This window comes from Nomascus leucogenys, chromosome 14 (assembly GCF_006542625.1).
Source record: "Nomascus leucogenys isolate Asia chromosome 14, Asia_NLE_v1, whole genome shotgun sequence".
NCBI lineage: Eukaryota > Metazoa > Chordata > Mammalia > Primates > Hylobatidae > Nomascus > Nomascus leucogenys.
In genome coordinates, this window is record NC_044394.1 from 18,421,285 (window position 1) to 18,438,487 (window position 17,203).

The 17,203-nt window shown below is 35.0% G+C and overlaps 1 protein-coding gene across 3 annotated transcripts in view; it reads right to left on the bottom strand.

Moving 5' to 3' along the window:
* Positions 1-17,203, bottom strand: part of PSME4 (proteasome activator subunit 4) — a 114,388-nt gene that overhangs the window by 46,880 nt on the left and 50,305 nt on the right. For all 3 annotated transcript variants that reach the window (XR_004033313.1, XM_030827575.1, XM_030827576.1), the window contains 12 exons: positions 17,100-17,198; positions 16,826-16,895; positions 16,293-16,360; positions 14,953-15,168; positions 14,252-14,409; positions 13,208-13,303; positions 3,780-3,835; positions 2,502-2,558; positions 2,229-2,284; positions 2,039-2,137; positions 509-571; positions 300-395 (listed from right to left, as the gene is read on the bottom strand). Coding sequence is in view for 2 of the 3 variants with exons in the window: in XM_030827575.1 (XP_030683435.1) it covers positions 300-395; positions 509-571; positions 2,039-2,137; positions 2,229-2,284; positions 2,502-2,558; positions 3,780-3,835; positions 13,208-13,303; positions 14,252-14,409; positions 14,953-15,168; positions 16,293-16,360; positions 16,826-16,895; positions 17,100-17,198 (1,134 nt within the window). In the remaining variant the exon portion in view is untranslated. The remainder of the gene's footprint in view (positions 1-299; positions 396-508; positions 572-2,038; positions 2,138-2,228; positions 2,285-2,501; positions 2,559-3,779; positions 3,836-13,207; positions 13,304-14,251; positions 14,410-14,952; positions 15,169-16,292; positions 16,361-16,825; positions 16,896-17,099; positions 17,199-17,203) is intronic.

The window sequence follows — 17,203 nt, forward strand, 5'->3', positions numbered from 1 at the left end:
GAAGCAATTACAAACAGCAACATTAAGCATTACAAAAAAATGACTAGCAAACTTAGCTTGAATATATTTGCAATTTGAAAGCTGTTTTCTATGCTAACATGAGTTAAGAGAGCCTAGCTTTTGGTTCTGGTTTTATTACTTCCTGGAGGTAATTACTGGAAATTACAATTTCCAATAATTGAGAGAGTAATTCCAATTATGGGTGAAATTATTTAAACTCTCTTCTTAAAAGGGGGATATTAAGATTGCATGTAATAAAATGGGAGGGCAGGAGAGTGCAGTGTTTGGATAAGCCTTACCTGACTATATGAACTTGTAGATAAGCGAAGAAGATCTCTGATCATATCTTGATGTATCTTTTTGTATTCACAACCCTCAACAGTTAGTGTCCGTAGCTAAGAAAACAATCGCAAAGTATTTACTAAAATTTAATTATGAAAACAAAACTAAATACTCATCTGGAAAACTGGCATTTTAAAAAGTCACTATAACTGAAAAACATATTTACCTCATGCTGTAACATTACTCTGTCAATCAACAGTGCTCTGATATGTTGTTTTTTCCCATGGAGCTGGAAAACAAAGTAGCAACAAATACTTCAACATTTTCCCTAAATGACTTCAACAATGGATGCCTCTAAATACTTAATAAGTGGTCAAAAAGGTCCCTGGTTGGCTGGTGAGTGGTGGTGGTATTTCCTTTATTCTAAAGACATCAGGCTTATATAAAAATATGCTGTCTTAATTAATTTTTATGGCTAATAGTAGAAATATCCCCCTTTTACATAGCCCATCCAACACCCTGTTTTTCTCTGATAGTTTACTATTAGACCCATGCATGGGAGAGCAGCAGAGTTGTGTTCTTATTCAGTTAAATACTGAAAGGACGAAAACAGCCTACTAAGACAATTGCTCAACTCTCTTAAATCTATAAATAGCCATAGCCTTTCAGGGTAATCATATATGTTTACTACAAAATTTAATAAGAATATCTTTTAGATTTCTGAAAGTTATCATTTAAGCTTTTCTCCATATAATCTTCCACCTGGTCACCAAAGGCAGATAGTTGAGGCTCAAAGACTCTTCTTCTTTCACACCACAGCTCCTTAGTCATTAAGCCCCCCAATTCTACCATTTTCAAAACATGTTATTTCCATTTCAACACCAGTGACTTGACTCACGCTGTGTTTTTCACCTGGAGTGTAATAGTTTAACTTCCTTTCTTGCTTACAGTATCAATCTCTTTGTACTTACTGTTCACAGGGGTGGCAGAGCTTTTTAATGTTTAGTGAATTGAGGGTTGACTTTTCCAATCAATATTCAAATCAGATCTACTTAAGAACAGTTGATGAGTCTCCTACTGCTGAATATAAAACTGCAGCACTTTCTCAAAACAAAGTATAAGCAACCTAGTTTACCCCCTACAGACCCTGGCCCCTAAAAGCATGCCATGTTTTTATATCTCCTTGCCCTTTTACATGCCATTCCTTCTGTCTAAAGTATCTAGCAACTGTTGTCTAAACAATGAACTCATACAACCTTTTTAGACTCAATTTCAGTAAAAGTTTCTGGCATAAGAATACTGCCATGAACATCTCTTGGCTTACACTGATACTCTTTCTTCCAGGGTCCCAAAGAAGCTTACAATGACTTCTACTGCAGCAGGAATATAATACAAGGTAACTTTTTGTCAGATCTACATAAAGTGTAATGCTTTAAATTCATGCCTATAGATAATTCCTCCTATTTTTAAATTCCTTCAAGTTCTTACAAGGTAGCCTCAATGCTATTGTCCAAATTCCCAATGAGAGTTTAGAGACTGTCATGGAAACAGGCAGAAGATTCTGTATACGAAAAATACATTTTTTGCTAGGATCCATTCGATTTCTACCATGATATTTTTAACTTTTACATATTTTTAAATCCACTATTTTTCCTTTTAGGAAAACTTTTTCTATATGCTGAATAATACTCAAATTAGAAAGTTATTATACGTCTTTAAAAAAAATTAGTGCAGACTTTTAGGTGAAAATACTGACCCGATTTTCCATTGATTTCTTTACTAAGTTGAAGCTTTTCCATCGAGAGTCAAATTCATGCTTGTGAGATCCTTGGAATTGTAAAAGGTCTCCAATAATCTGTGTCAAAGAATTTCAAATTGTGTTTGCAAGTCATCAATCCAAGCTTGATCATATTAATCATTATGCAACTATTAAATGACAACTGTACCTTTATAATAAGAAACAATGACTTGGTATCATCTTCTGAATTATCAAGTATATGGTCTATAATGGGAGAAGGAAAAGGATTTTGGTTAAAATATTTTGAACTACTATAAGAATCTTCAGGCATTAGTCAAGAATCCATTAAGAAAAAAAATCACTGCCCAATATTCTCACCATTTAGAAAAAAAAAGTTAAGTAAACACATGCACGTTATAGATTAAAATTCCAAAATACTTATTCCAAAGTACAAATAAGTTAAATGTACAGATATACTTACTAAGAAGTTTCCTTATAACTGTAGCAATTGCTTCTCGGTGGTTCTCTCGAGACAGATCTATTTTGAAAAAATAAAAGAAGGTATTTTAGACACTGCATGCTCCTCAGACTTTTAAAGTTTGTATCAACAGGTTAGGTCAAGAAGGGATAAAGTATTGGAGAAAAAAATAGGTCTGCCTTTACCATAGTTGGATTAGTGGCTAGGCATGTTACAGCAACTTCTAAAACCTCTATACTTCAATGACCTGCTTATGAGATGTCTATCATGCTTCAAGATAAAGAAAAATAATATATAATAATAAAAAATAAAATGATCTGCTTATAAAACTTCATGGGGCAAGAAGGTGGGAGGGGCGAGGGAAAGAAAAACCACTTTTGCCAATATTTCAAAGGCTCTAGTCACTAATTAGATATTAAAATACATGGAATTTTCTAATTAGTTGTGGGTGACCTAAATCAAGCAATTACACCCTAGCAATTAATGTATGTAACTAACTTTGGTGTTAATCCAGCAGTGAGAAAGGGTGCTAAATTTAATGTTAGATTCAGAACACTAACGATAAAATGTTTTACGAAAATGTTATTATAAAACTTAATTTACTATGATAGGAAGGTGTAAAGTTTATTCAAATATAGGGTTACAATATTCCTATTTACACCAAGTATATAAGTGCTAGAATAATTTTAAACATAAATGAGCATTATGATATATAAAAGCCTACCTCTGTACATAGCATTCAAATACAGATTGACCCAATTTCTTACTGGCTACTCTTTATATTTTTCCAGTTTCTCCAGAAAAGGCAAAAATGACTGCTGTATAATTAATATTCTTTTCATATATCAGAAAAGAGATTAGGAACATCATAATACAAAACTACTTCATTTTAGGCCGGGCGGAGTGGCTCACGGTTGTAATCCCCCAGCACTCTGGGAAGCAGAGGTGGGTAGATCACTTGATGTCAGGAGCTGGAGACCAGCCTGGCCACCACGGTGAAACTCTGTCTCTACCAAAAATATAAAACTTAGCTGGGCGTGGTGGCGCACGCCTGTAATCCTAGCTATTTGGGAGGCTGAAGCAGGAGAATCGTTTGAATCTGGGAGGCAGGGGTTACAGTGAGCAGAGATCCCATCACCACACTCCAGCCTGGGCAACAGAGTGAGACTCCGTCTCACAACAAAACAAAACAAAAACACTACTTCATACTTCATTTTAGTCCTTGTGGAGTTACTGACAAAAATAATCCACACAGATTTACTCAGATTAGGATTCACATACCATGTTCAAGTCCAGTATATAACTTTGTCTCTTCCAAGGACACCATACTTGGTACTCTGTATAAAAACAAGAGTGCTTGCATTTATTAATAATACCAATATGAAGTATTAAAAGGAAAAGTTTCATTGCTGGACTGTTTAAACCAAAACAAAGATAATGTTCTTTTAACAGACACACATTTCCCATCTTCAATGGGAAAAATCAATCTATCTTTCTCAAGATCAATGCTGTTTCAGTAAGAATCATGTTATTTATCTTAAAGAAAAAATTTAGTGACTTCAGGAGGCCTCCTAAAGGAACATAATATTGATATCCAATATTCAAATGTAAAAGATTAAATATGATAAACATTTACATAAAGAAAAGTCAGCTTAATAATGGTACAATAGTAAAAACTCACAAATTTTACTAAAGCATATAGAGCTGACAAGCTTATTTAATCATTACCCTTCCTCTTAACATCAGTCAAACACATCTCTCCTAACATGTGCAGTCATAAGACACTCTTTCCGAAGAAATTCAGGTGTAAAAATCACTGTTTCCTAATTAAAGATCTGCCATAAGGAATTATGATACCACGACCAGAGGCTACCCTGAGCCTTTAAGGGGTAGCCCTGCTCCACAAGGCTACCACAACCAGACCCAGCCAGTTAAATTCATTAAACAGTTAAAAGTCACTTTTTACATAGGCAAGAACAGATTTTATAGGAAAATGAGAATTGATATATCTGAAATCTACATTTTCTTTAGTGAAAAATATACCTCAATTTTCAGTACTTTATTTCCAAATATAAGATTCAATTCAAAGCTTTTATTAAACAAAGAGATACATTCTAAAAGGAAAAACAGGCACAAATGAGGCAAACATATACAGAGTTGATAAACAGCAATCTTATTATTATTACTAATCACCAATGAACTGCACAACACTTGCCATGAAGAAAATACTATTTTTAAATCAACACATCCCCAGCTATATTGTATACCCTCAAAAAGTAGCTGAATTAAATGGGTTATCTCTACCTTAATATTTGACAGTTATGAATTCAGGTATTTAAGTAATAGGTAAAAACATATTTCTAAAATGTCAGTTATTTAACTATGTTTCTCACCATAACCCAGTAAAGAGGATAGCAACAATACCTTCTCCAGTTTCAAAACCAAGCCCATAGAGTATAAACAAAGAATGGCTTCTTTTCCACGAACTTACTTCAAAGCTCATTAATATTTTATATTAATAGTATCAAATGTTAATTTGCTTTTTCAGACTTTCAAGATCAAATTCCTCTTAAAATTTTGTTTTCCTTCTATAAAGCTTCAACCACTGGCAAACTTGAGCATCTTTTATATTTTTGCATTATCAAAAATATGTATGTATCCAAAATCTGTTAGTAAAAAATAAAATCGGATTCCTTTACATGAACGTCATGTCTTTACTGAAATTAGAGTTCACCAAAGAGAAAAGGCCTGTACTCAAGAGTAACAAGAATAAAGCACAAGAGAGTTCCCACCCTCCCCTCACCCATTGTTAGAGCAAGGGGAAGTGCTTGTTATGAGCCATCCCATTAGAGTATGTGTCTCCCCACTGCTGCCATAAACACTTAGTTTTCTTTTTCTTTTTTTTTTTTTTGAGACGGAGTCTCGCTCTGTGGCCCAGGCTGGAGTGCAGTGGCACAATCTCGGCTCACTGCAAGCTCCGCCTCCCGGGTTCACGCCATTATCCCGCCTCAGCCTCCCGAGTAGCTGGGACTACAGCTGCCCGCCACCACGCCAGGCTGATTTTTTTTTTTGTATTGTTAGTAGAGACGGGGTTTCACAGTTTTAGCCAGGATAGTCTCGATCTCCTGACCTCGTGATCCGCCCGCCTGGGCCTCCCAAAGTGCTGGGATTACAGACGTGAGCCACCACGCCCGGTAAACACTTAGTTTTCTGAAGTAGAAATATACAGTCTGCAGCTCATGCTGTCTGTATCTAATGCCATATAATATTAAATCAAGCATGAATTTTAACTACTGTCACTTTAGTTACTGTCATATTATACAAATAAGAAAAAAAGCATTCTTTATAACCAATTATTCTCCATAGTTTTTACTATATCAAAAAAGCCTGTCATTTGGGAATTTAAAGTTTTTCAAACAAGTTTCATCCAAGAGTCCTGACACCAAATTTCTTAAAATCCATGTGACACTTTGAATTGTTTTCTTATCAGGAAATTTGAAAAATTATCACCTATGCTGACTACTTTAAAAAACCCTGTGTAAGATTGTAAAATATTAAGTAATATATTTAAATAAAAGCCTTATCTTCGTCCTCTACTTTTAAAACTTGGATTAAAATACAGCTTCCATATCTCCTACATAGAGCTGACCCTTGAACAACACAGGTGTGGGTCTACTTACACGCAGATTTTTTTTTCAACTAAATGTATTAGCCAGATGAGAAATCTACACATATGGAGGGCTGACTTTTCGTGTATGCAAGCTCTACGGGGCCTACTGGGGCACTTGAGTATGAAGGTATTTTGGTATGCTGTGGGTCCAATCCCCTAACTACACCAAAAAGACTATATATATATAGGACATATCTGGGTAGTATACATTACAGCTTTTATTTATTCTTATCCACCATAATTTGATCTCTTCTTGCCTACCAAAAATTAACTGGATTAACATGATTTACAATAAATGCTTCTCAGCAAGTGTAGCTATTTATTTATTTATTTTTCAAGACAGGGTCTCCCTCTGCCACCCTGGCTGCAGAGCAATGGTACGATCATGGCTCACTGCAGCCCCAACCTCCCCGGCTCAAGTGGACTCACATACACCTCAGGCTCTTCAGTAGCGGGTACTACAGGTACACACCACCACGCCAGCTAATTTGTTTATTTTTTGGTAGAGACAGGGTCTCACTATGGTGTCCAAGCTGGTCTCAAACGCCTGGCCCCAAGTAATCCACCTCCACCTCCCAAAGCACTGGGATTACAGGCATGAGCCATAGTGCCCTACCTCTACTGATCTTTAGAAGATTTTTTACTAAAAGAAATCTCTATCCATTACCCAAGTAAAATATTATGACTGTATCTCTTTGTGACATTATAGATCTAGTTGTGCCCAGGATGTAATCTCTGATATATAAAACTGTTCTGGTAGCTTTTAGCTATGCACATAATCTTAGGTGAATAGGCTTAAGGCACTGTCTTACAGATCTATATTCTGACTAAAAGCTACAGTAACAATATGTAAGTTAAATCAAATTCCATCACTACCTCCCCCTTCCTCATGTGAAATCCATCCTACTCATTCACTAGTTCATTTTACAAACCATAGTATCATTTAACCTAAGGAACAATACAATTCAAAAAAGTAATTCCAGCACAATATACTGTAAATAACACCCTCTATGTAATAATAATAAAGTTAAATCTGCTTCATAGCTTCTAGATAGTACCAGGCCACCTAACTTATAGTAAAATGTATTAAAATATTTGTACCACTAAAAAAAGACCTATGAATTTTCAACAACTATAGTATTCATACCACTAGATGGGAATCTTCTTTAGATACGATTAGAGAAAGACTATGAAAAGAATCACTGGTAGGAAAGAAGGGATGGTGAAAAAGAAATAACTAATAACACAAAAACAAAATATATAATACAAATCACATATGTAAATGAAGGCTGGGTGAATTGTCATGAAACAGCTGTAAACAATAATATAAAATTCTTCCTGTGTATAAGTGAAAGAACATCCTATCTTCCCAATAACCCTTCCCCTTCCAAATAAAAATAAACATAAAGGATGTAAAACCAAGCCACTAATACATTTTTTTTCCATCAAAGGACAAATGTTTCACAAGAGACAATTAGGCCTATTTTTGTGTTCTATTATCCAATTCAATCCTAGGTAGCAATAATAACTATAAACACAAATGAAAACCTGGCTCTTATCCTGCCAAGTGAACAAAGAGTTGCTAAGTAAAGAGAAATCTTATATGCTGCTAGATTTTAAATTAACTCTGAAAACAGGAACTACTTCCAAGTCTGACACACAAGCTTTTAAAAATAAATGAAAACAGTCAGAAGGTGAAATAAGGAGAAAACAGGGTTACTCACCGTGGAGTAGTAACTGTTTCCTTTTCTGTGTGCAGCTCCCCCAGCAGAGCTGGGTAGTTTCCTGGAGGTGCCAAGAGACGTTAGCTAGCCCTGCCCCTCATTGCATAAGCAACACATCCTTTCACATATCAATGAAATGGTCTCACTATTAGACCTTAAGTATGAATTTCTCTCAGTGAAAAGTTAGTAGAAGTTGAGATCCTAAGGATGATTTAACTAAAAATGACGTAATAAATCTATCAGAGGAAAGGGGGCACAAAGTAAAGAAATATTTTGAGATGAAAAATGACTCCTCTACCTTGAGTAACCCTGTTTTTTAGATGTTAGTTTTTTGCATCCTGTGATAGCTGGTTAGACCTAAAAGATTATTTAGAGAATGGACTGCAAAAGGAAAAATTAATGATGATTTCAGGATTAAAGGCAAGGGTCCAGAATTCCTGTGACTCTGGAAAGACATAATCCAACTTCCACATCTATAAAGGTAGAATTATGAGTATAAACTATACCACAAATATTTCTCTTAAAACATTATCTAAAGGTTCCAAGAGCAAAATAGGTCCTATTTTAAGATTAATTCAACAACCTGTGATATCTGACAAAACTGTTAAAAATTCAAATTGTTTTCAATGGTACGAAATAAGAAAAAATTTACCCTTAATTACCCACAATTACTTTATTATATCCATCCTTTGAAATTGTAAAGTTTATAGTTAAGTATAAGATATTTAGTGGCCGGGCGCAGTGGCTCACGCCTGTGATCCCAGCACTTTGAGAGGCAGAGGCAGGTGGATCATGAGGTCAGGAGTTCAAGACCAGCCTGGCCAAGATGGTGAAACCCCGTCTCTACTAAAAATACAAAAATTAGCCAGGCATAGGGGGCACACGCCTGTAATCCCAGCTACTCGGGAGGCTGAGACTGGAGAATCACTTGAACCTGGGAGGCGGAGGTTGCAGTGAGCTGAGATTGCGCCACTGCACTCCAGCCTGGGCAACAAGAGTGAAACTCTGTTTCAAAAAAAAAAAAAAAGATATTTAGTAAACCTATACTGCTAAAGGCCCAAAGGTACATGGCATCCCCAAAGTGGATACCATTAGGTAGATCATTTACTTTTATGCTTAGGACTTGGCTTTTTATTTTTTGTCAATCTCTAATATAAGAATATAGCACAGAAGACAGGTTTTCCCATTTAGTAGCCACTTCCCTGAACAATGAGATTTTAAGACCATCCCACATACCCTATTAGGACTAAGTTGGATATTCTCACAGGAAAACTAAAAAGTAACCTAAGCTTTGGCTGGGCGTGGTGGTTCATGCCTGCCAGTAATCCCAGCACTTTTGGATGTGGAGACAGGCAGATTGCCTGAGCTCAGGAAATTGACACCAGCCTAGGCAACATAGCGAAATCCCATCTCCACAAAAAATACAAAAATTAGCTGGGCGTGGTGACCCACGCCTACAGTCCCAGCTATTCAGGAGCTGAAGTGGGAGTATCACTTGAACCCAGGAGATGGAGGGTGCAGTGAATCAAGATTGCATCACTGCATTCCAACCTGGGCAACAGAGCAAGACCCTATCTCAAAAAAAAAACAAAAAACAAAAAACAACAGGCTGGTGTGGTGGCTCACACCTGTAATCCTAGCACTTTGGGAGGCCCAGGTGGGAGGATCACTTGAGCTCAGGGACCAGCCTGGGCAACATAGTGAGACCTTGTCTTTATTTATTTATTTTTTTAAAGAAGAAGAAAAAAAAAGAAGTAAACTAAGCTTCTAGGGATTTTTTGTTTGTTTTGTTTTTTTATCACTGTACTCTTTCTTCCAGAAGACAAAGACTACTAATACACACACGGCAATCTTAATACTGAGTAATCCAACAAAAAAAAATTATAGCAGCTAGAATTTTACCTAAGATTCATATAAGTTTAAATGTTTAAAAAAAAGAATTATATGAGGCTGAATGTGGTGGCTCATGCCTATAATCCCAGCACTTTTGGAGGTCGAGGCAGGTGGATCACTTGAGATCAGGAGTTCGAGACCAGCCTGGCCACCATGGTGAAACCCTATCTCTACTAAAAATACAAAAAAAATTTAGCCAGGCATGGTGGCACACGCCTGCTATACTAGCTACTTGAGAATGTGAGGCAGGATAATCGCTTGAACCTGGAAGGCAGAGGTTGCAGTGAGCCAAGATAGCGCCATTATACTCTAGCCTGGGTGACAAAAGCAAAACTCCACCTCAAAAAAAATTAAAATACAAAAATTAGCTGGGTGTGGTGGCGGATGCCAGTAATCCTAGCTACTCAGGAGGCTGAGGAAGGACAATTGCTTGAACCCAGGAGGTGGAGGTCGCAGTGAGCTGAGATCCCACCACTACAGCCTGGGCAAAAGAGTGAGACTCTGTCTCAAAAAAAAAAAAAAAAAAAATCTTATGAATTGCTATGTGCTTCTAAAAACTGGTCTGGTATTTCAGAAAATGCATAATGTCTCCTGTCTCCTAATACCACAGCCAAACTGTTATTAACAATAGATACTTTCCTCAGACATCTTAGACATCACACTAAAATATTCATTACAGTTATGTGTTTCATTTTCTCCCTGACCTAGTATATTTTCCCATTTCCTATGGAGCAACTAATGTGCTAAGTTAATTCTCTTTCTCTACTAGTTTCAAATTGATCTGCTGATAATCACCATAAATTATGCTACAGATATTCATTCTTCACACCAGGCAGTACGAATTCGTATCACAGAACAATGGGACCATTTATTGGAATTACTGTATTAGTTTTTTCAAATCAATTTAGATTTAGAAGATTTGAACAATTACTAACCTATATTAAAGTAAGCATTTTAGAAATTTTAAAGGCTATTTTATTTTATGGTACTTTATGAGATTAACCATCTGTTAAAAAAAAGTAAAAATGTTACACATAGGAAATAAACGTAAAAAGCTATACTTTGCCAAAATAAAGTTTCAGCTGAAGGTAATGCTAGTTATAAATTAAATACAATTCTATTAATAACTTGTAAAAGTCAAAGGAAGACTGAAAACTCCCTCTTTTGGCAATTCAAAGGCAAAGACCTGTTCATTTATTCTTAATTCTACTTTATACAATCATTATCCCCCATAGATATATGTAACTAAAAAGAACCCTAAAAATACGTATTATTCAATTATTTTTAAAAATTGAAGTTTTGCTTTATTTCATTATATTAAGTATATATCAGGAAGCATTTTATATTTTAATCTATATATGTTTAAATATATAAACATACATATATTTAATATAGATTTTTATTATTTCATTATATTAATACATTAAATTTTCACTCTAAATGTGCAAGTGCTAAAACACAAAACCTTTCAGGCTAAATTTATCTTTTCCTTTTTAACTTTTCTGGGAAAAGCCGATAAAAGGATACTCAGGATCAATTTTATAGCTTATAATATATAGTAATATAAACTAATAGTCTGTATCATATGGTATTCATAAGCTTATCATAATATATTCTTTTCCTTATTAAAATGCACTTCATTATAAAAAAATCTAATTGGCTTTATAATAATCAAATATATGAAGCTTTTGTTATGATGCACATTTATTTCAAAGGATAAAGCCTTTTGCTTTAATTCACTATTACAGTGTACATGGCATCGAGATACAGGCTGATATGTACTGCAAGGAAAATCCCTTGGCCTCTTTAGCTGACCCTTCAGCAGTGCATCCTAATGATTACTCAGTACTAAAAATTTACTAACATTAAAAATACATGCTTTTGCTCTTAGATAAATTATTGGATTAAATGACCACAATTCTAATTGTTGACACCTTCAAGCAGAACTCAATTTGCTGATGTGCAAAGTTTATTTAGTATGAAACAGCTTTTTGCCTGCCATAAAAGGGTCAAGTTCTCACTGTATTACACACTGTTAAGATCATAGGTGAAAATCAAAACAATTTTTGAAGCCTCTTATTTTTAAATATTGTCCAAAATCAATCTTTTTTAACAAAAATGAATACTGGTACAACTGCTCTTATATCAAACAACAAAACTAATGAAAAACAAAAGTTCTTTAAAAAGAATTCGGCAAATTCCTAGACACACTTATAACAGATTTCCTTACCTGAAATGACCCTAACTTCTCCTTCTTAAACTTAATAATCTAAAAAGTTCAATGCCTAAGAACAGTTTTTGGAGTGAACAAAATGGGAAATACATGTCTCCAAACAATGACTACACAAAGTATGGGAAAGATATGTAGCCACATTTTGAAACCACTTCTTGAGGCTTTTTAACATTTTTGTTGCAAAATCAGTAAATCATTTTCCCCTTTGTGTTTTTTGAGAGGGAAGAGAGGGCACTTACTCATTTGAATGTGATTTACACGTAATTTCATTAACTTGCTTAGTAACAAGATATTGACATTGAAAAAAAGATCTTAGTATATTTAAATTATTATCTATCTACTTAATAATTAAACTAAAATTAATATATACTGCTGATTTTATTCTTTTTCTTTTTTAAAATTTTTTTGAGACAGGGTCTCACTCTACTGCCCAGGCTAGAGTGCAGCAGCATGATCTCGGCTCACTGCAACCTCTGCCTCCCGGGCTCAAGCAATCCTCCCACCTCAGCTGGGACTACAGGTATGCGCCACCACGTCCAGCTCATTTTTGTATTTTTTTGTAGAGACAGGGGTTTGCCATGTCATCCAGGCTGATCTCGAGCTCCTGCACTCAAAAGATCCACCTGCCTCATAAGCCACCACACTGGGCCTCTGCTGATTTTATTCTAACTTAATTTTTTTTCACCTTAAATGGCGGAATTAACAATGGATTCAATTTAGCTATTCATTCGAAGTAATAATACTCTGAAAAGCACTTAAAAAATCATAAAACCAATTCAAAATCATAATGAGTAAGATTGAAGAAATCTTTTTTTTTAAAAGTTTTTTGCTACAAAATCCTAAATCAACATTTGCTACAGACAAAAGAAAGCAGTATTTTTCCTTTTTAAAAGAACAGTATTTATCTTAATTAACTCAGTAAACTAACAGATTAACTTAATATCTCCACATTTGATATTTTAAAATTAATACCTAACGTTATTCTATCCTGGTACCATGTGAAAATCTGAATAAAGCCTTCAGGTTTATAAACCTAAATTGTACCTCTGGTATTTTTGACCTTAACAGTGACAAATAAAAAGGTTAAAGTGATACAGAAATAACAGCAATAATAACAACAAACCAGTAACTCATTAAGTGACTAAGACTTAAAAAATATGTAAAGTGGAAAATAGTTATTTTTACTTACAAGTTAGTAACTGGCTCTCCTTTCAACGGAGGTAGGAGGTTTCCAGAGCCAATTAAACAGTTGTGCACTATAGTCAGACTCTGTAGAATATCATCTCTAGAAAAAAAAAAAAAAGGCATTTTCATATTTCCAAATCCCTATTTAATAAGCCTGCTAGAGCCTAGCACAGAAGTTTTGTCATGTGGGGATATAAGTGATTAAGGAAGAAATAGCAAATGTCTTCAGTTTACCAACTTAACAGTGAAGAACAATTAAATATATATTTATTGCTAACACTATGCCTGCTTACATTTAAACAGGCTCTAAATAATCACAAGTAACAATAATTAACTGCCCTTAGTGAAACAACTGTTAATTTAAGCATCGTTTTACCAAAGACCACTGCCACTAACAAAAAGAGGAAATATTGCTACAGAAGATCTTCCAGCTTATTCCATCTTTTAAAAATGGGACTAGTTAAACATTTACTTCCAAAAAGCAGTTCAGAGTACGACAGAATTGATGTTAGTCAGTCACACTTCTTTCTCCAAGCCCATTCCTAAATCTGCTTATGAAAAATTTCTGGTGTTTGACACATCAATTTTCTTGCTTTTATTTTAGAAACTTTCAAACTATGAAAGTCTAATGTTTCAAATACTTACTTCTTGTTAAATACCTGTGGGAGACGGAAAAAAAAATCTCATAGAAATAATTCTTAAAATAACATTTTGAGAACCCAATAAAATCTTAGCTGAGTCTAGGAAAACAGGCATTCCTTTCAAAGGAGGCATATCTATACAAACTCTCCAAAAGACAAGTGAAACTGCTAAGTAGAAGGTAATAAAAAAAAATAGAAAAAGAAACCTACAATTTTTGGGTTTAAAATGTTTAAGTGTTGTCAAATTTTCTGTTATACAACATTATATTAAATGATTTTCTAAGTACATGTATAGCAGATTTTCAAAACACAATTGAAAATGAATACATGAGATATGCCACAGATAAAGCCACGAAAGACTTCTTTAGTCTGCAACTGAATAACTCTAATTATAAAATAAAACCAACCTAGACATTTCAAGTTTTCCATCCCCACAATGCTGGAGTTTGATGAGCTCAGGCTGAAGAAAGGAGTCCAAAAGATAAAAGGCAAAAGACACTTCTTCTGAAGAAGGAACATGCCACTGGATTCCCAGATTCCATAAGTCCCCGGGTTTGCCCCAGTCCTAGAAAAGAACAGCATCTACTCAGCAAGTTGAGAAATTAAAAACAACAACAACAAACCTACATATATATACACAATTTTTTAAATTTAAAAGAAAATGTAAACATAATCCAAACCTAAGGTAGCAAATGATATACAAAAAAGTAGCATGAAAACAACATCTTATTGCCTCTTTGTTATCACTCCTGAAAAAAGTCTCCCAGAAGAGTACTCATTATAATATGAGTTTGTTCTAAGAGTGATACTGTAAGAGTGATGATGAGTTTATGTGAGGCTTACTTTAGCAATAAAACTATATTGAACTATAGACATTAGATAAGGAATATATACCAAGTTGTTTCACATATCAATAGGAAAGAAAACTAGTTTCAGTTCCATGCAAAGTGAGACAGCACAAGTTTCACATATTCCAATAATAGTTTTAATAATTTATCTTAAAAATAAAAAAACTAACATCTTTATTTGCAAGAAAAAATAACATTTTGAATCCCTTAAAACAAAAAATCAACATATTCCTGAATCCTAAAGTATTGAAAATGCTTGCCTTGATAGGAAAGTATTCAGAAGGAGGCTTGTCAAAGCCACCCGGCACACTGCAGTATTCTGTAGGGTAGATAAGTGTGGTAGAACGGAGAAGATGATGCAAAAGGTTACAAGACAGAGTGTAACCCTGCTTACAGGTTAAATGTAGAGTTCTTTGGAGAATCTTTACAAGCTGCTCCCTATAAAGAAGCAACTTCCTTCCATCCACTCGAGTAATCTAAAAAGAGGAAAAAATAGTTGAAGATATTTTGGTTAAAAGAACAAGAACCAATCATTAATGCAAAGTTCAATGTTTGGCCACTAACACAGTCTAAAATAGTGTTTCTCTATATGACTTTAATTAATTTTAGGATTGTCACTTTAACTGCATTCTAATAATTAATTCTTTTTAAAATCAAACACATTTTCTGAGCTTAAGCTTTCATGCACCATAGTAACATCCCTTTCAAAGGTCTATTCTATTCAAGCAATTCTCCTACCTCAGCCTCTCAAGTAGCTGGAATTACAGGCACACACCACCATGCCCAGCTAATTTTTGTATTTTTAGTAGAGACGAGGTTTCACCATGTTGGCCAGGGTGGTCTCAATCTCCTGACCTAGTGATCCGACCGCCTCGGCCTCCCAAAGCGCTGCGATTACAGGCGTGAGCCACGACACCCGGCCCTAATTAAACTTCTGAAAAAACTGATAAAGAAAACTGAAGTTTGGGCCAGACACGGTGGCTCACACCTGTAATCCCAGCACTTTGGGAGGCCGAGGCAGGCAGATCACAAGGTCAGGACATTGAGACCATTCTGGCTAACAAAGTGAAACCCCGTCTCTACTGAAAATACAAAAAATTAGCCGGGTGCGGTGGTGGATGCCTGTAGTCCCAGCTACTTGGGAGGCTGAGGCAGGAGAATGGCGTGAAGCCGGGAGGCAGAGTTTGCAGTGAGCCGAGATCGCGCCACTGCACTCCAGTGTGGGCGATAGAGTGAGACAAAAAGAAGAAAAAAGAAAAGAAAATGAAAGGAAAAGAAAAGAAAACTGAAGTTTGATTGATGGCCAAATTTAAAGTGTAGACCAAAAAAATTCCCAAATCTGGTCAACTTTTTCAATTAATGAGTTACCCATATTAGAATTAACTGGTAAAACTAAGTAGATGGCTGAAAATGCAGTGATCAACTATACCACTCCTTTGACAACAAGAGTATGACACATTCTGATTTTCTGAAGCCTCATCAAATTTCCAAAACTCTGACTTTTCATGTGTTTTAAAGTCATGTTGTCAGAAAGAGCTAAATCCTAAAAGCAAGTCAATGTTTTCACAGTCATGTTTCTTATTCCAAAGATTTACAATACCTCAGACAAAAGTTGAAGATTCCATAGTAATTCCTTGTCTAGCTCTTCATCATTTAATACATCATCATCTAAAAACAGCAAAATACTATTAAGGGGGAAAAAACTATGCATTCAACTAAATACAGCATTTTAAAATATTTCTATTTAATATTTCCAAAAGCTGAGGAAAACCTCTTTTAGGAAGACTTTTTATTTCTTCTTCATGAAGCTGAGCTTGCTCCAAAAGGAGGTAGAAACAGAATTTTCAAGAAAATAAACACACCAACCAAGACTTCTGCCCCTCTATATCTCACAAAATAACTGATATTTTTGAAGGTAACCTCTGAATGGTTGTTGTATAAGAATATTAATAAAGTAACATTTTTAAGCTACTGCCAACCTGAATGATATCTTTTTTGGAGACAATTTCTCCCCAAATTGCCAATCAAAATATTGTGAAGCTAAAAGAATCTGTTGTCATTAACAGAGTTTTAGAAACCAAGAAAAAAACTTATCCAAAATTGTAAAGAGAGAATAATGACCTGATGACTTACTCATTGTAAGCTGAGTTATAACACTGCAGCAGTGGGGAACAAAGAGCTTCAAAGATTCTTCCGGGCAGCACTGAAAATGTATTTGTATAAGTAAGGTTTTTTTGAAAGGCAAATACATACAAGATTATATTTTCAGTGGCAACAAAAGGCTGTAAATAAGCAGCTACTGAAAGAACTATGTGTTTTAAGCATACAAGCACCTCTGAAATAATTAACCACGTAAACTAGTTGATTGTTGAGTCATTAATACATCAGTTCAAAAAAATAAACTCACCTTTACAGCAGCGCGGCACATGTCTGCCACCATGCGACCTGCTACTCTTGTTTCAAATATATGGGAAGTAGAAAAATTAAAAACCTTCTGAAGGGCCACCTGTT